This window comes from Felis catus, chromosome B4, assembly GCF_018350175.1.
Source record: "Felis catus isolate Fca126 chromosome B4, F.catus_Fca126_mat1.0, whole genome shotgun sequence".
In the NCBI taxonomy this organism is placed as follows: domain Eukaryota; kingdom Metazoa; phylum Chordata; class Mammalia; order Carnivora; family Felidae; genus Felis; species Felis catus.
The window spans coordinates 6215663-6237671 of record NC_058374.1 but is presented as its reverse complement, the minus strand read 5'-3'; the positions used below and the strand labels follow the sequence as shown (position 1 = coordinate 6237671).

Here is a 22009-nt window from a genome sequence, read left to right as displayed (position 1 = left end):
ATAAATGGCTTTTATGATGTTTAAGTACGTTCCTTCTATCCCGACTTTCTTGAGGGTTTTTATTAAGAAAGGCTGCTGAATTTTGTCAAATGCCTTTTCTGCATCGATTGACAGAATCATATGGTTCTTATCTTTTCTTTTATTAATGTGATGTCTCACGTTGATTGATTTGCAAATGTTGAACCAGCCCTGCATCCCAGGAATGAATCCCACTTGATCATGGTGAATAATTCTTTTTATATGCTGTTGAATTCGATTTGCTAGTATCTTATTGAGAATTTTTGCATCCATATTCATCGGGGATATTGGCCTGTAGTTCTCTTTTTTTTACTGGGTCTCTGTCTGGTTTAGGAATCAAAGTAATACTGGCTTCATAGAATGAGTCTGGAAGTTTTCCTTCCCTTTCTATTTTTTGGAATAGCTTGAGAAGGATAGGTATTATCTCTGCTTTAAATGTCTGGTAGAACTCCCCTGGGAAGCCATCTGGTCCTGGACTCTTATTTGTTGGGAGATTTTTGATAACTGATTCAATTTCTTCGCTGGTTATGGGTCTGTTCAAGCTTTCGATTTCCTCCCGATTGACTTTTGGAAGCGTGTGGGTGTTTAGGAATTTGTCCATTTCTTCCAGGTTGTCCAGTTTGTTGCCATATAATTTTTCATAGTATTCCCTGAAAATTGCTTGTATCTCTGAGGGATTGGTTGTAATAATTCCATTTTCATTCATGATTTTATCTATTTGGGTCATCTCCCTTTTCTTTTTGAGAAGCCTGGCTAGAGGTTTATCAATTTTGTTTAGTTTTTCAAAAAACCAATTCTTGGTTTCATTGATATGCTCTACAGTTTTTTTAGATTCTATATTGTTTATTTCTGGTCTGATCTTTATTATTTCTCTTCTTCTGTTGGGTTTAGGCTGTCTTTGCTGTTCTGCTTCTATTTCCTTTAGGTGTGCTGTTAGATTTTGTATTTGGGATTTTTCTTGTTTCTTGAGATAGGCCTGGATTGCAATGTATTTTCCTCTCAGGACTGCCTTCGCTGCGTCCCAAAGCGTTTGGATTGTTGTATTTTCATTTTCGTTTGCTTCCATATATTTTTTAATTTCTTGTCTAATTTCCTGGTTGACCCATTCATTGTTTAGTAGGGTGTTCTTTAACCTCCATGCTTTTGGAGGTTTTCCAGACGTTTTCCTGTGGTTGATTTCAAGCTTCATAGCATTGTGGTCTGAAAGTATGCATGGTATGATCTCAATCCTTGTATACTTATGAAGGGCTGTTTTGTGACCCAGTATGTGATCTATCTTGGAGAATGTTCCATGTGCACTCGAGAAGAAAGTATATTCTGTTGCTTTGGGATGCAGAGTTCTAAATATATCTGTCAAGTCCATCTGATCCAATGTATCATTCAGGGCCCTTGTTTCTTTATTGACCATGTGTCTAGATGATCTATCCATTTCTATAAGTGGAGTGTTAAAGTCCCCTGCAATTACCACGTTCTTATCAATAAGGTTGCTTATGTTTGTAATTGTTTTATATATTTGGGGGCTCCCGTATTCAGCACATAGACATTTATAATTGTTAGCTCTTCCTGATGGGTAGACCCTGTAATTATTATATAATGCCCTTCTTCATCTCTTGTTACAGCCTTTAATTTAAAGTCTAGTTTGTCTGATATAAGTATGGCTATGCCAGCTTTCTTTTGGCTTCCAGTAGCATGATAAATAGTTCTCCATCCCCTCACTTTGAATCTGAAGGTGTCCTCAGGTCTAAAATGAGTCTCTTGTAGACAGCAAATAGATGGGTCTTGTTTTTTTATCCATTCTGATACCCTAATGTCTGACTGAACCTTGTTTAAATGCAAGACTGGCCACTGGTCAACCAGAAATTATGGCCTTTGACTTACCTGTCTGCTTCTGCATCTTCCAGAATTTAGTGTTAGCGACTGACTTCTCTCTCTGCATCTTCTGTCTCTTACCTTCCACCATGCAGTCTTCTTACTATACATTCTCCATGAGCAATAATTAATTTAAGACTATGGTTATAACTCCAAGATCAATATGGCCAGCCCAAACTTCTTGCTTCTGTGGTCACAGGCCATTCAAACATAATAGGTCTCCAACTCACTTTCTCTGTTGAACCTGCTCCGCCCACCACCCCCTTTCCCTTCATCTCTTTCTTAGTAAATCACACACTCATCCACCTACTAACCTCACCAGAAAACCAGAGTAATTGAGTTTTCTTTCTTTCCTTCTTACCCTTCCCCTATCCAAACACCCAGAAGTTCTAGATATAGCCCCCAGAGACATCTATTCTTTCCCCTCCCCGATCTTGTGACTGCATTAAGAATCACCCTTGATTATTCCTTGATTCTCTAAGTGAGTCCCTTTGGTTGGACCCCCAATGCTTCTCCAGTTCCTTCCCCCACTTCCGGCCGCTACCCTACTCCAGGCCCTGAGCAGCTCTTGTCTGGACGCTGGGGACACCCTCTGGCTTTCCTCTCTGTCACCATCCAACTGCCAGTTTACCTTCTACATAGTTCCAAATTTTTGTAAGAGATGTTCCCTCATTAGTTAAAAAAAAGCATCCTCAGTATATGTATATTGTATATGAATCTCACACACTACTGCCAACTAATATAGTCTGTATATTATAAAATATGCATATAGAAGGATACAGTCAGGTTGAAATTAAAACAAAATATACAATTTTTTAAAAAAATTTTTAAATATTTTTGAAAGAGAGAGAGAGCATGAGCAGGGAAGGAGCGAGCAGAGAGAGAGAGGGAGACACAGGATCCGAAGCAGGCTCCAGGCTCTGAGCGGCCAGCACAGAGCCCGACACAAGGCTTGAACTCATGAACTGTGAGATCATGACCTGAGCTGAAGTCAGACACTTAATTGACTGAGCCACCCAGCACCCCTACAATTATTTTAAGTAATTAAATTTTATTCTGTTTATTGATAGTTTATGCTTTGTTCAAATAATGAGGTTAAATAACTTAAGATCTTGATTGAACACTCTAGGACTCAGATTCAAAGGTCTGATTAGATTTTTACTTCTTGGTTTCACTGGCCATCATAGCTGGAAAGGATAGCTCACAAAGGCACAGTATCACTTAGACTTTACAATACGTATTTTAGGCAAGGTTCGTTGTCGACAATGGAGGTTGTAATTCAAATCATTCCATAATTCAAAACAAGGTCTTTGATACATCTGACCTTTAGCTAACTTCTTGTCATAACTAATGACACTCTTTTAGCTTCCTTATAATGTAGGTGACCAAGAACTTGTACTGAGAGCAAGAGAGACCTCTCTGCTGCCATTTTCTTATGTTCTATGTGTTTACATCTGTCTCTCAAAAATAAACTTAAAAAAATATTTTAAAAAAACAGGTGTGCTCTCCTACCTCGGAGCCTTAATAATTTAACTTTCCCTTATTGTGTTTCTAAGTATATGCTGCTTAGTACTGGTTTTATATGTATTCGGTTGTTATCTCCAGGGAAGGGACTCTGTGGCAAACAGAAAGCCAGTGAGACCAGGCAAGTCACTAGAAACACACAGGAGCACAGAGCAGGACAAGGGCCATGGAGCCCACCTGGCAGATGCCAGTATCTCTTGATGGGAGAACCCGAATTCCAGAAGTAAATGCACTTCAGAGCGGCATCAGGAATGACACACAAAAATACAGACCGCACTCCCCACAGCCGGGGAATGTCCCCAGTTCATGTCTCCTAAGACATAAAACTCAATGACTCCCTGTGTCTTCCAGTTGTAGGACCAAGGGTCTAACATGTAACCGGAGGTCCAAGCCCGTTTTGACAAAACTAGGGAAACAGTTAAACACCCTACTCGCTAAGCCACTTAGTAATTCCATGTGGGATTCCAATACACGGAAGCAGCTCCCTGGAGAGACCAGGAGTCACTTGGGGACCAACACTATAAAGGGACTGGCTGGTCACCTAGTAAACTATGACCACACACCAACACAGTGAGCTTTATAGAGATGTAACTCACTAGCTCTACCAGGAGGATGCAGTTGCCAATGATAACTTTCACCGTTGGAGAGAGAGACTCTGACATAAAGTGGCAACGTCTTTAGTATCTGAATTATTTGAGTAAAGATGGGGGGAGGGAACAGGACAAAAGAGGATGAGGCCATACGAAGGCAGCAGGGGCTGAAACAAGGGCACCTGGGTGGTTCAGTCAGTTAAGCATCCAACTCTTGATTTTGGCTCAGGTCATGATCTCACAGTTTGTGAGATCGAGCCCTGTTGGGATCTGTGCTACGGAATCTGTTTGGGATGCGCTCTCTCTCTCTCTCTCTCTCTCTCTCTCTGCTTCATTGCCTCTCCCCTGCTCATATTCTCTCTCTCTCTCTCTCTCTCTCTCTCTCTCTCTCAAAATGAATATTTTTAAAAATGCAGCAGGGGTTGAGACAGAAAAAGGGGCTGCTTCAGCCAGTGTTTCCCTACCAGTTTCTTTAGAAATGTAGACAGTGTGAGTATGACCTTGTTAGGTTGAGATTTAATCCATGGGACATTAAAGATAAAAGGAACATTATGTAGCAAAAATCTCCCAAGGAGCAGGGTTCAGAACATAGCTTCAGCTCCCTAACTAGATCTTAAATAAGACAGTAACCTCCTGAAGTCCAATCCCTGTCCTTTATTAAACAGGGGTCCCAGGACCTACCTCAGGAATTCTTATAAATAAGACACAGATACCTAACACATGTCAGCATACTTCTGCAAATTTTCTGTTCAGGCAAGGTCACTCTGCATTTTGCTTCTTCCTCCTAACTTACGAGGAATTCTTTATGAACATCACCTAGCACTAGAAGACTTAATTTCCACCACAGCTGTCTCCTGTCCTCCAAATTTCTTTTCATCTGTCCTTCCAAATGAAGTTTAGAAAGACAGGATGCTCAGAGCAGTTTCTGGTTGCTTTGGGCTCCCCCTTGTGACAGAACTTGGGAATTGTGTGTGAACCAGTCCCCATTTGAGGCAAATTCACCTAAACTGAGATGTGTGTGTGTGTGTGTGTGTGTGTGTGTGTGTGTGTACACATCTTTATCACTCTCTCTGTATCTACTTTTAAACTTTTCCCTAAGGAATAATCCATCTTCTCTAAACTTTGAAGTTAACTTTATTAAGGATACTGGCTAGCAGTTGTATGCTGGAAGTCAGTGGCAGATTGCAAAATTCTGTTTGCAACTTGATCTTTATTTTCACCAACGGGTGCCAGTTGATCAAGATGGATAGTTATCGTAGAGCATGCAGTCATTTCCATAGGACAAAGCACTGCATGTTCCCTGCTTTTCACTGGATTCGCACAATAACCCAGTAGTAAGTCAGCCAGATGTTATCACCACTTTGTTTTTTTTTTAACAAATGAGACCCAGAGAGGGTGAAGGAATCTGCCCCAAACTATACATTAGGGGGACTAAGCCAGAAGTAGAACCCACAACATTTTGTATGGCCATCACGGTTTCGTCGTGGTTTATCAACTGTTGTGTTGGGAGACACTTCCACCATATTCCCGAGCCTCAGACCACACGTAGCTCATTCCCCAAGGACAGACGTGGAGTGGGGTGGGGTGGCAGTCAGAGACAGCAGACATGCACACTAGCCCACTGTATCAAAGGATCACCAGCATCCAGACATGCAGCTTTACTAGAAATGCTACAATGTCTAGAATGTAACATCGTTTTTCTTTCCTAAGGCCGCCATTGCTGCAACTGTACCATATATTCCACAGGCCCACGTAAGAAGACATTCCATTTCAAACGGAGACCTCTAATAGTAAAATGACCTGTGTGTTTATGTGTATGTGCTCACACACAGGGGACTGAGCTAGGTCTTAAGATGCAGCCAGCGTGGAAAGGATGGCCATCTCCAGAGGGTCCCAGCCTCGCTTTTTAATTTAGCGCTTCAATACTATCCTCACTTTCTCCATTTTGGTAATAAAGCATCTTGTCCCCACCCCCATCCTGGGAGCAGCAGGCATGAGACACAAGGGTTTTCTTGTCTTCGCCATTTAACAAATTGTTACTGTGTTCCTGCTGTGTACTGTTTTCATTGTAAAATATACATACCATGGAATATACCATCTAACCATTCTAAGAGTGTTATTCAGTCGTGTTAAGTATATTCGCATTGTTGTGCAACGAATCTCTGGAATTTTTTTTTTTAATCAGTCAGAACTGAAACTCTACAGCCATTAAACAACCACCCGTTTTCCCCAAACCCTCAGCAACCAGTGTCCCACTTTCTGTCCTTATAAATCAGACACCTCTAGGGACCTCATACAAGTGAATTCATACAGTATTTGTCTTTTCAAGTCTGGCTTCTTTCATTTAGCACAATGTCCTCAAGGTTTATCTAGGTTGGATCACGTGTCAGGATTTCATTCTGTTTTAAGGCTGAATAATATTCCGCTGTATGTATAGGTCACATCGCTTATCCATTCAGCCACTGATGGACCTCACGCATGGCACTGGAAAATGTCACAGCTTGGTTTGCTAGGATGACAAGAGTCACAGGTACACTCTCTACCTTTCAACATTCAACAAGGAAGCCACTGAAAGCCCAGAATACAGTCTTTTCTGCCAGGAGAGTAGATGGATGAAAGGGTAGAAATCTTTCTAAAATGTTAGGTGGAGGGCGCCTGGGTGGCTCAGTTGGTTAAGCATCCAACTCTGGGTTTCAACTTAGGTCATGATCTCGTGGTTTGTGAGTTTGAGCCCCCCACCCCCACCCCGCCCTGCTCAGGCTCCGTGCTGACAGTGCAGAGCCTGCTTGATTCTCTCCCCCACCCCTTTCTCTGCCTCTCCCCTGCTTAATCTTTTTTAGAAAAATAAAAGTTAGGTGAGATCCCAGACTTTAAATCCACTTCCCTAAAGGACAGACCAGACCAGTTCTACTCAAAGCACTGCTGTTAAGCTGCACATCACTCTAAGAGAGAGAATTTCTGGAACTGACGTCTGCTATCCTGGTCTCTCTCGGCACACTCACTAATTCTGACTCTTTAATGGCGACCACAGATGGGACACCTTAGTTGTACAACTGTGGCCAGAGAGGCTTTACGGGATGGATTTAGGGAGATGACCTCTTTGGAGGTGTGATTACCTACTGAAAGTTTATGCAAAGTCTCACGACAGACTTCAGTAAAACACGTGGGTTTGGTTTAGTCACAGAACAGCATACACACACACACACACACACACACACACACACCAGCTTTCTTAGGTCTGAATCGACTACCCAAGTCCTCATATCACAGGTGGGAAAATGAAGGCTAACGGCACAGGCCAGTGGTTGCTCTTAAGGCCACAGGGGAAGGAGACATTAAAACCAAAAACTGTTTGCTCAGTTTGGGCACTGTTCACTCATTTCTGCCGTCAGCATCTCAAAAGCTACAGTTTTCAGTGTGATCGGTGTTAAAACCACATGCGGTCATCACCATCGACTATTTACTGAGTGGCCTTGAAAAGTTCAAGCAGGGTTTTGGCTCATCCACCTCGTGTTCATTAATTATGCCTCTGCCTCTTGGCCACACAGATCTTGCTGGGCCAGAAATACAACCATTCTGTTGACTGGTGGTCCTTCGGCGTTCTCCTCTATGAGATGCTGATTGGGCAGTCACCTTTCCACGGGCAAGATGAAGAGGAGCTTTTCCACTCCATCCGCATGGACAATCCCTTTTACCCCCGATGGCTTGAGAAAGAGGCGAAGGATCTTTTGGTGAAGGTAAGAAGTGAAGCCAAGGAGACTCTGTAGAATTAGTATTGGGTATTCTGATCGGTTCTCCCATTCATTTGTAGTTCTGATTTATACGTGGTAAACAACAGTCATCTTGAACTGGATTTAAATAGGATTCTCACCATGTATTTCAACTGAGGCACCAGTAGGGTGGACGTTAGATACCAAAATGAGAAGATAAACATTCATGTGCCTGGTTTACATAAGAAATGCCCAGGAACCAGTTCCATGACTCTTGAAACCCTTACTTTGAGAGGAAATTGGCCCACTGACAAGCCCAGTTTGTAGCTTAAAACTCAGCCTTTGGTTTCCAAACATGCCCATTAAGCCTACTCAGGCCAGTTCATCTTCCCCTTCCCAACTGGACAGAATGCACAACTCTTCAGCCAAACACAAACCTCACATCACCCCTAGGCCATAAAACACGGTCTCAGTTGAAAAGGTAAAACTGTTCAGCCGGTGAAAGAAGTCAGCAAGTCAACCAGATCTCCAAAGCCAAGACTTTTAATCCCTCTTCTCCGGTCAGATTCAGGGCTGGTGGCCACTCACTTTGGGAGAAAGGAATGTGGTCATGTTGTGGCCAACTGTGTCCTGTTCTCTTCCTCTCCAGCTCTTGGGTCTCTGCTGCAGACCAGACCAGGTTAAAAGCAGGGAGAGGACATAGGAGTAAGGAGAAACCATTGTTCTTTTATGGCTGGGTGGCTTCATGCTTGGAGTCCGGTGGTTTGTGAAAGCCAGAACTTCTGTGAGACATTCTAGTAGGTCTTTTGGAAGTAAGAACTGGTCACCGGGGATGTTTTTGGCCAAAGCCCTTGACACACAGGCCATTTGTTCAGTCCGTTCCCTGGCCCAGATACTATACCAAACTCCATTTCACAGCATTCCATCTCACAGAGACCCTCACTGCTCACTGCCTGAGAGGGCCCCTTCAGCAGTATTTAAAATGCTGCAGATCACATCCCCTTCCCATGTCCACTGGAAACACTGATGCATCTTTCACCCTGTAACTCAGAATTCAGACTGTCACCATCCCTGCAGAATTCGCCATCAAAGCAAGACTCACCCCCCGGTCCACGACGGTCCAGGCTCAGGGGAGAACTGAGTGTGTTACAGATGGAAACCGGGCTCTAAGAATCACTTGCCATGAACCAGGAGCTCCCAGGGAAAGCCAATGAAGAGACCTAAGCAGCACCTGAGAGCCATCATTAAAGATTGGGGTTATAGGCAGAGTCCTGGTTTCCCTCTGTTGAGGATGCAAATTAACACCCACAGTGTGAGTACAAAAAATAAGTCACGGTAGTGCAACGTGCTCTTACATATAATAACAACGACCAGCACTCACTGAGCTGTCCCAGCAACTGTTTGGATCAAGGAGATACACCGAGGTGATCAGGAAGCGAGCAAATCTAAAAGAAGTGGACCAAGAGCACAGGTGTTTTGAATTTGGGCGTCTCCTATCTCAGCTGGCTTTAAAAATCATTTAGGAAAATAATTTTCAGTCTTGCTGTCTTTATATTGAAAAGGGGGAGCAAAGAATAAGACCTTTCAACATTAGAAGCTCTCGGTGGATTTTAAGGGTTTTTTTTTTAACATTTATTTATTTTTGATGAGAGAGAGAGAGAGAGAGAGCGAGCATGAGCAGGGGAGGGGCAGAGACAGAGGGAGACACAGAATCTGAAGCAGGCTCCAGGCTCTGAGCTGTCGGCACAGAGCCCAACGCGGGGCTTGAACCCACAAACCGTGAGATCATGACCCGAGCCGACGTTGGACGCTTAACTGACTGAGCCACCCAGGCGCCCCGGTGGATTTTAAATCTAAAAATAATTACCAGGCCCATCTTGTTTCACAAGTCTACTTTTTACTCATGAACTACCTGGACTTAAAGGGCACCCACTTCTCCTGGTCTAATACGACCGGCAACTTGTCCAGAGTCTGAGATGCTGAGGCAACTCTGCAGCCCTCCCTCAGGAGTCTAGTGCGGAGAGAGCCCCCCCCAGGGCACCCCACCCAAGGCTGATGGCATTGCAAGTCTGAGCCACTTCAACTCAGCTTTCTGTTTCTGTTATCCAAAGAAACCACAAACCTAGAAAACTCTCGGAATGACCCATTAGACACACTTTCAATGACTGAACAACACACCTATAAAATGAAAGCTGATTTCAAAATTAACCAATTAAGAAGATGACAACAGTAAAAATTATCAGGATTGGGATGGAAGCAGTGTTGCTTTACGCAAAGGCAAGTTGAGACATTATTACAGTTGCTGCATGGGTTGTACACGGACTGGACACGTGGGCTCAAGGTGAGGTAGGATTGGTTGGCTCCAGCTGCTGTAACAAAATATCACAGACTGAGGAGCTCACCCAACAAATTTACTTACAGTTCCGGAGGCTGGGAGTCCAAAGGCAAGGTCCAGCAAGGTCGGTTTCTGGCGAAGGCTTTCTTCCTGCCTTGCAGGCAGGTGCCTCCTTGCCGCATCTTCACTCACGCACGGGCGAAGAGCTCTCTGCTGTTTCCTCTTATAAGGACTCTAATCCTATTGGATCGGGCTCCCACCCATATGACCTCATTTAACCGTAATTACTTGTTTCCTGCAAGTTCACTCACATGGGGGGTAGGGCTTCGATGTGTGACTTTTGAGGAGACACGCTTCAGTCTCGTAGTGTGGGGGTGCACTGAAAAGCCCTGGGCCAACGAAACCCCCCAGAAGGGAATAAGGAAACAGCTCAGGGGCTGCCTGGAGGCGATCCACCTTTACCCCTTGATGTTCCGCAAAAGTTCAACAGCTATGCTTCCAAACCCAGTGCCGCCTCGGGATGTCGGGGGGGGGGGGGGGGGGGCTCACGGCCAGGAGGGAGGGTGAAGGAGTCACGGGACCAGGTGGAGTTCATCAGAAGTTAATGCTGGAAGTGACGGTTTTTCACAGGAGAGAAAGACGGTGTGGGAAGAAGGATCAGTTCCAGGTAGAGAGGAAAGATGACAAGTCACATACAAGGAATATTACTCAGCAAGAAAAAGGAAGGAACGGTTATCGATCTACAAAACAACCTGGGTGGATCGCAAGGGTGTCGTGCGGAGTGAAAAAAGGCCAGTCTCCAAGGGTCACATACTGTGAGTCCACTTGTGTAACCTTCTCCAAAGGGCAGTGTGGAGATGGAAATCAGATTAGTGGCAGTGGGGGCTGGGGAGAGTGGAGGCAGGACAGCGACTGTAGAGGGGGATCCCTCTACAGGCATTAGGGGAAGCTAGGTGACAGGGACACAGGACACCTGTACTAGCTTTTAACATCCTGTGAATTGATACGTGTGGACTGAATGTGCTGGCCCCAAATCCTATGTTGAAGCCCTAACCCCCAAAATGATGAGGCCTTTGGGACATAATGAGGCAGAGATGACATAATCGGGGTGGGGTCACCACAGTGGACGAGTGCCCTTATAAAAAGAGGAAGAGAGAGCTATCCCCCCCTCCAAGTGCATGCACCAGAGGAAGGCCATGTGAGGACACAGCAAGAAGGCGGCCACCTACACGCCAAAAAGAGGGTCCTCGCCAGAAAGTGCCCACACAGGCACCTTGATCTTGGACTTCCAGACTCCAGAACTGTGAAAAATAAATGTCTGTTGTTTAAGGCACCACTCAGTCCGTGTCATTTTGTTGTAGCAGCCCAAGCAGACTAAGACGCTGTGATTGTTTCAAAATAAAAAGTTTAAGAACAAAATAAAATCTAAGGGTTAATGCCAGCAAATACCAAAACCAAAATCATGTGCACTTTCAATAGCGGGAAAAAGATTTGCTAGAAGAATAGAAAATAAATCTGGCTGAACAGAGCAGAAACCAAGACAAGTAAGAATAAAAAGTGGGAGAGAGTGGGACTCGTTGGCGAAAGAGGTCTTAAATCCACGTGGAGGAGACTGGGCTTATCCTTTCCCGTAGGTGTTGGTAAAAATTCCATCTCCTTGCCCCACAAGGACGGTAGTCCTCTGCCATGTTCTAGAAGTAAGGCTGATAAAAATTAGTTTCCTCATGCAATTTGCTGACAAGAACATGGCTTCTAGTTTCATCTCTCCTCCTGGTTTGCTCTATAACTTTGGTCCCACTGCCCCCCTCATCCTTGAGTTCCGTTTTCTGCAAAAATCAAAGGTAGCATCATTTCTGAGAAACTTCCTGTAGAGAATTATAATGTAAAACCCAGAAGTAATGAGTCCTCTAAAAAAAAAAAAAAAAGGAATCTGTTACAGCAGCTGCATCAATATCACTCTCTGTTCCCTTTAGTCCTCACAGCACATAGATGCAGGTAGTGTACTGAACAACTGTGCAGAAGAGGCTGTGCTGCATCATGAATTGCAACTGGGACACCGCTGTTCAGTTGAGTCTTGAAAAGAAACACCCCTTTCTCCCTCATGTATTCATCCAGGATGTCCCGTCCATTTGTTTGGAAATGGGCGGAAAATGAAAGATCCCAAACAGAAGCACCTCTCCCTTCTGTAGAAAGATATATCTGCGCAGGGAATGAAGAGGGGAGAAGACCCCTCTCCAGGGACAGGGGCTAAGCGCTGGTGGCCCTCCTCAGCCGCCCAGCACGGCTCCCCAGCCCAGACAGTCGAGTAAATTCAAACAAACGACAGCTGCATCCTGGCCATTCGTGTACGAGGTGTGCTGTTTCCTGTTAATGTAAACCGCCCTCTGACAGCTTCTATGAACAAAAGCAAGTCTTTCTTCATGAACACGGAGTCCCTTGGTGCAACTTCTCCAGCACAGAGCCGATGGCCTCCCACAAGGTCACCAGACCTGGAAAGGGGGGGGGGGGCGTGCTTTGATGCAGGGGACAGAAGACTGTAACTCACTCCTGTGCAGGACGGGAAAGAAATCTGAGTCTCGAACATGAGGTCATGTTATATTCCCATTACATATTTTATCTTTGAAAGTATATTTTTTTAAATTTCACAGGTACATGGGTCAGTCTCAGAAGGCTCTGTCAGGATGCTCTAGGTACAAACGACACATGGTCCTGGAAAAATCCAACAGGAAACAGCATGGTCCGCACTTGGCATAGGGCAATTACTTCTCACTGTATTCAGTAAAGCCTTTCATTATAACTATGTGAGCTAGAGACACTCCCACCTTCTCTCTCATCTTGTTTCATGAAAACGTCCTTAAAAAGTAGGGGCCAGTAAGGTGTGATGATCGTTTCTAGGCAAGTCACTTATTCCCTCTGCTTCTAAAGAATCAGTCTGCTTTTCCATGTGTTGGCCTACATTGGTGTTCGAGTCTACAGAAGAAAAATTTTACTGTGAATTTGGTGCCTTTTCTATGTGCCGTTATATATGCTGAAGACAAGATTCTGGCAGAAGGTGAGGACTGAAGATCTATGGTCTGCATGTAATAAAGTAGAAAGACAACTTGCTCACTTCTTTAACAAACATTTATCGTGCATCTACTTTGTGCACAGCACTGTGCTAGGTTCTGTAAGAAAGAGAAACATAAGTGGTGTTTGCCCTCCATAGCTTACACTCTACTAAAAAAAAAATACTCTTAAAAATGCTCTTGGGGCAACCGGGTGGCTCAGTCGGTTGAGCATCTGACTTTGGCTCAGGTCATGATCTCATTCATTCCTGAGTTCGAGCCCCGCGTCGGGCTCTGTGCTGACATCTCAGAGCCTGGAACCTGCTTTGGATTCTGTGTCTCCCTCTCTCTGCCTCTCTCTCTCTCTCTCTCTCTCTCTCTCTCTCTCTCAAAAATAAAAACGTTAACAAAATACTATTAAAAATGATAGATACCTTCTTTAATGGAGGGAAGATATTCAGATGTCCTATGGAGCCCAGAGGAGAGACTAAAGAGGCTGTTTATAATTTGGGCTCTACCCCTGGCTAGACCTGTGATCTTGAGCAAGTTATTTAGCTACTCTGAGCCCCCGTGTCCTTAACTGACGATCGGGACAGTGATCTCTGCTTTTAGAATCTGTCTTCAAAGTCAGGCCGATACGGCGGAGGCATCTGGCACTACTCCTGACTCTCAACGCTGGTTGGAATAAGTCACGGAACCAACCATATGACAATGAGTATGAGTTGAAGGGCAGGGAGGGCTCACCAGGAGTTGAGGGAGTCAAAGAAAGCTTCACAAAGAAGAAGGAGCATAAGCTGAACCCTGAGTGATGGGCTGGGATTGAAAGCTGAGGTGAAGGAAATGGCAAAATGTGGGGAGACGTATCCCCTCACGAGATGGAGATGTCCATAGCGAAGGACAGAGGTGGGAAAGGCAGGTGGTGTATTCAGTGAGTAGACACGTCTGGACAGAAGAGAGGGCTACAGTGGGGACAGAAGGATGTGTGTCTACAGAGGCCACAGAGAGCCTGGGATGACCAGCCAGGCTCAGAGGATGTTAGGACTCACCAGGGCATAGAGATGACCTTGCCTCACCCTGAATTCTCCAGGGGAGGAAATGGAGACTCGGAAAACTTGCACAAGGCCACGTGGGTAGGAAGTCTCTTGGGTGACAGCCTCATGTTAGTGGTTTTCTAACGGAGCTTTGGCACATCAAGTTTCCATCGAGAGACCTCAGCCGCCACCGTATGGTAAAGTGGGACAGCTGACCGTGTGGCTGCACTAGCTGGTTACGTGGGTATTCTACCTGGACTTTTAAAAAGATTATCCTGATTTTTAAAAAGAAGAAAAAAATCTCCACTTCGCTACAGCACGTTGTGTTTTTTTTTTCTTCTTTTGGTTTTGGGTTTTTTGGGGGGGCCTTTCGGTAGAGCCTTTGAAGATTTTCAAGTAGGAAGGTAACATAAGTAAGGCAGTGTTTGGAAACACACAGACTGGTTATTCTTACAAGAGATAAAAGCAAGAGATCTCTGTAATTTAGTTGTTACCGGAGGTCCGGTCCTGCCAGAGCCTCGTGGAATATCCCTGTTTCAGAGACCCCACGGGGTCCTTATGAACACCCTACAGCTAGAAGTTACTCTGTAAACACACATCGAGCTGTGACTCCCCAGGTCTCGTGTTTGGACTCACCTATTCCGTACTGCCCTTGACCCGTTGTGTGGGGGTTTGAAGAGTTTCCAAGCCCCTTTCCTGTCCTGGCCAAGGTTCAGCGTGACCTCATAGTAACAGGAGAAGGAACAGTGCAAAGAAGAGAATATATCTGTAACAGACCAGAGGTCATTACAGAGGATTTGCATTAAGTATTACTTTGCCAGCGGGTTTGCAGGAAGCAGAAATGATTCTCACTACTCAGACGCCTTATCCAAAGCTGACCGTCAGGGACTAGTTTATAGGATATCATCAAAGCAACACTGTTATCCTTTGAAGGCAGCTTTGTAGGAAATCAAAGTCAATTAATGGGCGGTCAACCCAGCAACAAATAAATTGATCACTTATTCTCTGTTGTTGGGTTTTACAGACCACGAATCACTGCATACGTGTGTGTGCGTGTGTGTGCGTGTGCCCGTGTGTGTGCATGTGTGTGTGTGTGATTTCATCTCACGCACAGAACCGCCCTGCGGGAAGGATACTTCATTCACTTTACAGGGGACGACACAGACTCAGACTCCTGCAACTTGCCAGAGGTCCCGTAAATAATACAAGGCAAAGCTGATTTCAAAACCGGTCTATATCACTCAAGAGACTGCATTTCTAGGGCCAGGAGCAAGGGAGCAAAAACCCACACCCTGGAATATTCAGAAGGCTCATTTGAGGGAGAGTGCTGTCACCAGTTTGGAGACAACAGTTGATACTCGGGAGTGGAAAAATCGGGTTAGAAAAGCCTCAAAAAGCAGTCTTGGGGCGCCTGGCTGGTGCAGTCGGTTGAGCATCCGACTTCAGCCAGGTCACGATCTCGCGGTCCGTGAGTTCGAGCCCCGCGTCGGGCTCTGGGCTGATGGCTCAGAGCCTGGAGCCTGTTTCCGATTCTGTGTCTCCCTCTCTCTCTGCCCCTCCCCCGTTCATGCTCTGTCTCTCTCTGTCCCAAAAATAAATAAACGTTGAAAAAAAAATTTTTTTTAATAAAAAAAATAAAATAAAAAATAATAATAATAAAAAAAAAAAGCAGTCTTTACCTCGTGACTTGCGCCTCACACACTATGAAATGCAGCCTCGTCTGAGGCTAACCGGCTGGTCCCCTGGGAAGTAACTTTTCTTTCTGCCGCTTCTCAGCTCTTCGTGAGGGAACCTGAAAAGAGACTAGGAGTGAGGGGAGACATCCGCCAGCATCCTTTGTTCCGGGAGATCAACTGGGAAGAGCTTGAAAGGAAGGAGATTGACCCACCGTTCCGGCCTAAAGTGGTAAGGACCCTCCCGGGACCATTTGGTTCCAGCTTGGCTCCCGGGCTGCCTGCCTGCCCCTCACCCCTGCTTGAGCCCCTACCTTCCCTCCGGGGTGCAGTTCCTGGAGGAAAGTGCTTCTTTAACCATAATTCAGGTTACCTGGCTGGGAGTGGGGGGGGGATGGAGTGCAGGGGGGATGTTACTCTTGTTTTGCAATATCTAACCTGTGCGATGAAAATGTACCTGCATGAAAAATGAATTGCTGGGCGCATGCCTCAGACGTAACCTGCATGTGCCAGGTGGCTCTCTGATGACATACGGCGCTTTTGCACAGGATGCATCCGTGCCCCATGGTCACAGATTCTGTGACCCAAACGCGTATGCGGGGGATCTTGCAACCCTCTTTTCCATGGCTATTTATTAAAGTTTGCCTGACGTTTGCAACTGGTTCACGTTAACTATATTCCCTAACGGCAGTCGTTCAGTGTTACTTGGTTTAAGGAAAAAGTACACTGGGGCTGAGGAAGAGACAAGTCTCTAAATTCCCAGGTGTATGCTCACTAGTGAAAGTCACTAACCTCCATGAGAAAAGGCACAATGACCTGTCCATGTGCAGAACCACCATAAAGCGAAGACAGAGTGAAGAAGGGACGCCCCAGGGGGCTCAGTGGGTTAAGCGTCTGACTCTCGATTACGGCTCGGGTCATGATTTCACGGTTCATGAGATCGAGCCCCGTGTGAAGCCCCAGGTCAGGCTCTGCACTGACAGCTCGGACCCTGCTTGGGATTCTCTCTCTCCCTCTCTGCCCCTCCCCCACTCACATGCACGCACATGCTCTAAAAATAAGTAAATAAACTTACAAAAAAGTAAAGTGCAGTTAAAATGCAAAAGCTCGGCAGACGGATGTTGGTAAGTGTGACTGCACACAGCCACTGAACCGGACTCCTAAAAATCGTTCAGATGGTCACTTTGAAGTTAGGTATATTTTACTACAGTTTTTACAATAAATAGTTCTTGGGTTTTTTTTAATTTTTTTAATGTTTGTTTTTGAGAGAGAGAGAGAGTGTGTGAGCAGGGGAGGGGCAGACAGGGAGGGAGACACAGAATCCGAAGCAGGCTCCAGGCTCTGAGCTGTCAGCACAGAGCCCGACGTGGGGCTCGAACCCACGAACCACGAGATCATGACCTGAGCCGAAGCTGGATCTCAACCGACTGAGCCACGCAGGCGCCCCAGCGCTTTGCCTGGCTTTTACCAGTGGTGACATTTGGCCAAGATATGAGTGTTTTGTTTTGTTTTAATTGTTAAATGTTTTTATTTGCTTGTGAGAGGAAGTGGGGGAGGGACAGAGAGAGGGAGACCCAGGATCCGAAGCAGGCTCCAGGCTCCGAGCTGTCAGCACAGATTCCGACGCGGGGCTCGCACCCACGAACCGTGAGATCATGACCTGAGCCAAAGTGGGATGTGTGACCACCTTAGCCACCCAGGCGCCCCTCAAAAAATAGTTGTTTTAAAGGGTAAGGCAAATGGTAGATATGCCAGCTTTACCTGTCCCTGGTCAGTATGGATATAAACCGTCTCTACCGTCTCTCCTGCATGGAAATGGCACAGGCTCGTGGGTCCCGAAGGAGAGTGCCTCGCTCTAGAAAACGGCCACTGCTGTTCCTCAGGAGGGGGGAGGACGAAGTGAGTGTGTTCCTAGGACACAACATTGTCCCAAGCTCTGGGGACGCGCTAAGGGTTCCCCAGGCTGGTCTCTAGCACTTACTGTTTGGACCAGCACCATCCCTAATACGTGGGTTAATAATTTGTGATAAAATGATTTTTTTTTACCTAGTTTCGCTCATCAGAACAATGTAACTCATGCCTCAACTTTCACAGTACATTACAATTGACTTGATAGTGTCCATCTAAAAATCAGACTTTTGATCTACACTTTCCCTACAGGACAGTTCTCCCAGTAGGAAGGAATTTCCCTGACCTGTTGTCCAAGCAGCTATTTGTAGGCAGAGGCCACAGGCCATTGGCTTCACCAGCCCAGGGGCCCCCTTGAGGGGAGGGAGAGCCTCTGACTTTTAGTTATGCTCATATATATAAGGGTGACTTTTGATCATCTTAAAAAAAAACTGAACTATACACCATACTAAGCAGTGTTTATAAATAGGTGTTTGTTTTTACATTTTTTTTGGTCTCATGGGCACCAGTGAGCTAGGTGGCTCAAGGGGAGTTTGTCCCCATCCATCTATGGAAGACGGTCCAAGATGGTTAATGATAAAATGAACATGGGTGGAGAAGCCAGCAGTAGTGAAGGATATTGATGTAAGAATAGGAATATATAATCTGTAAAAGTCCTTGCCTCCACTCCCATCCTCCAGCCCTCGCCTCTTCCCCCTCAGTTACCCCCTAAAAACTAAAAGGATACAGGTCACATCTGGCCCCGCCTCTTTTTCAGAAGTGGCCAATCCTGTTTCAGGTAAACTATTAACCAGAATCATTAGACCCTACTTGGATGTATATAATGAAATTCCTTTACATGAATCTAAGTGTACTATTGACAAGCTAATGCCTCGGGATCTTAGGAATGTTCCATGAATCCACCTATGACCATCTATGAGTGTTACTTCAGTTCATCTGCAATGCGGATAGCATGCAGTGTCATGTACACATGACAGCCTACCTAGATAACAAAAAGAAAGATAATTAATGCAGTGGCTGATTCTCTTCCTTTTGTTCCTCCCTCCCTCCAACTCTGATCAAGAAATCACCGTATGACTGCAGCAATTTCGACAAAGAGTTCTTAAATGAGAAGCCCCGGCTATCATTTGCTGACAGAGCCCTCATCAACAGTATGGACCAGAATATGTTCAGAAACTTTTCCTTCATCAACCCAGGGATGGAGAGGTTGATATCCTGAACCACTTCCCCTGACACATGAGGGACTTTGCCTTCTCTCTGCGAACTGGTTCAAGTGACACTCCTTGGATTCCTTTTCACCTTGGAAAAGAAAAGAAACACTCAATAACACCGGCTAAGACCTTCGAGCTCCCCACTGACTCTGTATCTACAGCAGAACCCAGCTCCACTCATTACAACGCCCTTCGGTGTCTCTCCTGTCCTCTCCTGCGGCCACCCCTGATGTTAGGTCATCACTAACCATAGTTATTTACTGGAACGAGGGTTCTCCTCCACACTGTGAAAGATCTGAAAACTTAACACTGCCCTAAACTGTGGCTCTTCACGCGGGCACCAATGGCTGATCGGTGAAATACTTGATGACGGAAGGGGGCACAGTGAGCACGGGCTTCTGGAGACCGAAACAGCGCGTCGCCTGGTGGCAAAGCGGGCTTCATTCAGCCACAGACAAGTGGCCAGTGACCTGTTTTATTCTGTTCACGTCTGGGGAAGTGTAAATGGTGATGGGGGAAGCCCTGGGTAGGTTTTTATGGGAATTCTTCACAATAAACATCGCTTGTAACTTGAGATTTACAAATCCATTCATTCTGATTAGCCATGGCATTCTTGGGAAAGAGGAAAACGGAAAGTGAAAAGAGATCATGTCGCTGAGGTGGAGGGTTTAATAAAACACCTACTCTGGCTATCTTATCAACACAGATATTACACTTAGAGTCCAACAAAGATAGACTCATTTACTCCTGCCAGTGGAACCACCCCATCCACCCACTCTCAGCTGATTTCAATATCGTGGAAGCCACTCACTACAATCCTTTTCACGCTGTAACAAGAAGGGCATAGTGCTTCCAAGAGAAAAGAAAACCAATCTCTTATCACACCCTTGATGGTGATTTCATGACTCATAAGTCTCCCTTTAGGCATCAGTCAAAATAAAAGACCCATGCATGCTACTTGTAGCAGTCGATCTTCTTTGATGAGAATTCTAGCTATTTTTAAGGATCTGTGTTGTTTGTATATTTTGATAAAATATTGTGACTTAATGACAGAGGTGGATATGTAAAAATGGAATAAAAGAAAGAAAGATGCCTCTTAATAGTTTAATTCCCTACTTGTCCCCGCAAGAACTTGGTTTGGTCATGGTTGGCATCAAAGTGTCGCTCGCGTTGAGTGGATGTTGGAAATTTGGGGAATCACTAAAGGTCCCCAAAAGAGTGAGAGACTCATAACTTTTAAGTTACTGTTACTATGTTCCTCTTTCCCTTCACCACGAGATCTCTTGGGAGTGACCCACACATGTTGCTACAGGTCTACACATGTTGCGTCTACTCCTCCGACACCCAGATCCAGCTCTGCCCGCCTATCTGTCCCCAGGCACTGCTTCCTCTCAGAACTACCTTCCTGCCGGCCCTTGTGCAATGCACTAGGTCCTCAACTACCTTTCTGCAGTTTTTTATACAAGGAAAGACCCTCCTTTGATCTTGAGCCCATCATCACTGCAACACAGCAGTTTCCCCTTTCGCCCCCTCCACCTGCGACTGCTCCCTTGACGAGCCCCTTTCCTCCTACCCCCCCCCATCACTTCCAAGGCCTCTCTGCCCATCTTGTTTCCACTTTTCTCTTGGTTCTTTCCCACCACCTTGTGCCTTCTAGGCTTGCTTGCTTGACTTTTTTAAAATATAATTTATTGTCAAATTGATTTCCATACAACACCCAGTGCTCATCCCAACAAGTGCCCTCCTCCCTGCCCCTCTCCCCCGGCCCCCATCCACCCTCAGTTTGTTCTCAGTATCCGAGAGTCTCTTATGGTTTGCCTCCCTCCCTCCCTCTCGGTAATTTTTTTCCCCTTCCCCTCTCCCATGGTCTTCTGTTAAGTTTCTCAAGATCCACATATGAGTGAAAACACATGGTATCTTTCTCTGCCTGACTTACTTCACTTAGCATAATACCCTCCAGGTCCATCCGCGTTGCTGCAAATGGTCACATTATGCAAAGAGCCTAAATGTCCGTCAACTGGCAAATGGATAAAGAAGATGTGGTTTATATATACAATGGAATACTACCTGGTTTCTAGGCTTTAAACAGTCTCTGCTGACTAGCTCTATTTTCTTACAATCTCTACCTCTCTTGTATTTCCTACTTCCATTAACGGCACCATCCAGGTGCCAGGAGCCTGAGTCATCCAGGCTCAGGACCTCAGAGTCATTGTTGACTGTCCCCTTTCCCTATTTTTTTAACTAAATCCTTGTGATTCTTCCTCTGTAGTCTCTCCAAAAGACATACACATCTCTACTTTCTTTCTGCTACTCATGTCTGGATCAGTCTCCCCATCTTAAGTCTCTCTCCTCATTTTAATTCATATATATAACATACATTATAAACTACAGAGTAGGAATAACTTTTCCTCTGCCCTCTTATGTTAAGAACCTGGGGCCTGCTGATTAAACTGACAAATGACATTAGCAAGAGAAGCAGGCTTTTACTTACACATGCTACACACATATATGCAGGAGTGATTAGTAATTGAAAGGAGTAGTTAGAATTTGGGGCTTAAACACCTAGCTTGGCAGGAGAAAGGGAAGTGGGGGTGGGGGGAAAGGCTCCTATAGGAAGGACAAATATGCTTCTTTAGGAAATGTAAATGGGTTTTCAGGAAAATACATGGGAGATAAGAATGTCTACACAGCTATGAGTGGTCAGGGCCATAAAATTTCCACAGAGAGAGGATTTATGGTTAAGTATGTTTACTCTTGGTCTCGCTCCTATGAATAGACCCACCCTGAAGGATTTATGGCTGTCCTCATTTTTCTGAAATTTCTGCTTTGGGTCAGATAAGGAAAGTTTCCAGAAAGCCTCTTTCCGCATCTGTTGAATCCCAAGTGTCTTTAGCTTAAAATAATCCTTATTATTTATGAAATATAAAACTGTTATCCTCACAAATCAAAGTTGTTATCCCATCATACTCATGTTCAAAACTCTGTGTCATCTTCACTGGCGAAAACCCATGCAGGGCCACCAACCTGTCCCCAACCTCTCTACCTGACTCCATTTCCACCTTTCACTCACCTGTGCTCTGGTCAACCTACATTTCT

At 45.2% G+C, this 22009-nt stretch overlaps 1 protein-coding gene and 1 long non-coding RNA gene across 4 annotated transcripts in view; one reads left to right on the top strand and one right to left on the bottom strand.

Moving 5' to 3' along the window:
* Positions 1–19487, top strand: part of PRKCQ (protein kinase C theta) — a 186125-nt gene extending 166638 nt beyond the window's left edge. For all 3 annotated transcript variants that reach the window (XM_006933217.5, XM_045060841.1, XM_019833904.3), the window contains 3 exons: positions 7550–7738; positions 15898–16026; positions 18766–19487. In XM_006933217.5, the coding sequence (XP_006933279.1) occupies positions 7550–7738; positions 15898–16026; positions 18766–18921 (474 nt within the window). In that variant the 3' untranslated portion in view covers positions 18922–19487. The remainder of the gene's footprint in view (positions 1–7549; positions 7739–15897; positions 16027–18765) is intronic.
* Positions 12640–15919, bottom strand: LOC123386430. Its single transcript, XR_006600278.1, has 2 exons — positions 15801–15919; positions 12640–13210 (listed from the first exon to the last, which is right to left on the bottom strand). It is a non-coding gene; the product is annotated as an uncharacterized LOC123386430 (long non-coding RNA).
* Positions 19488–22009: the final 2522 nt, after the last annotated feature.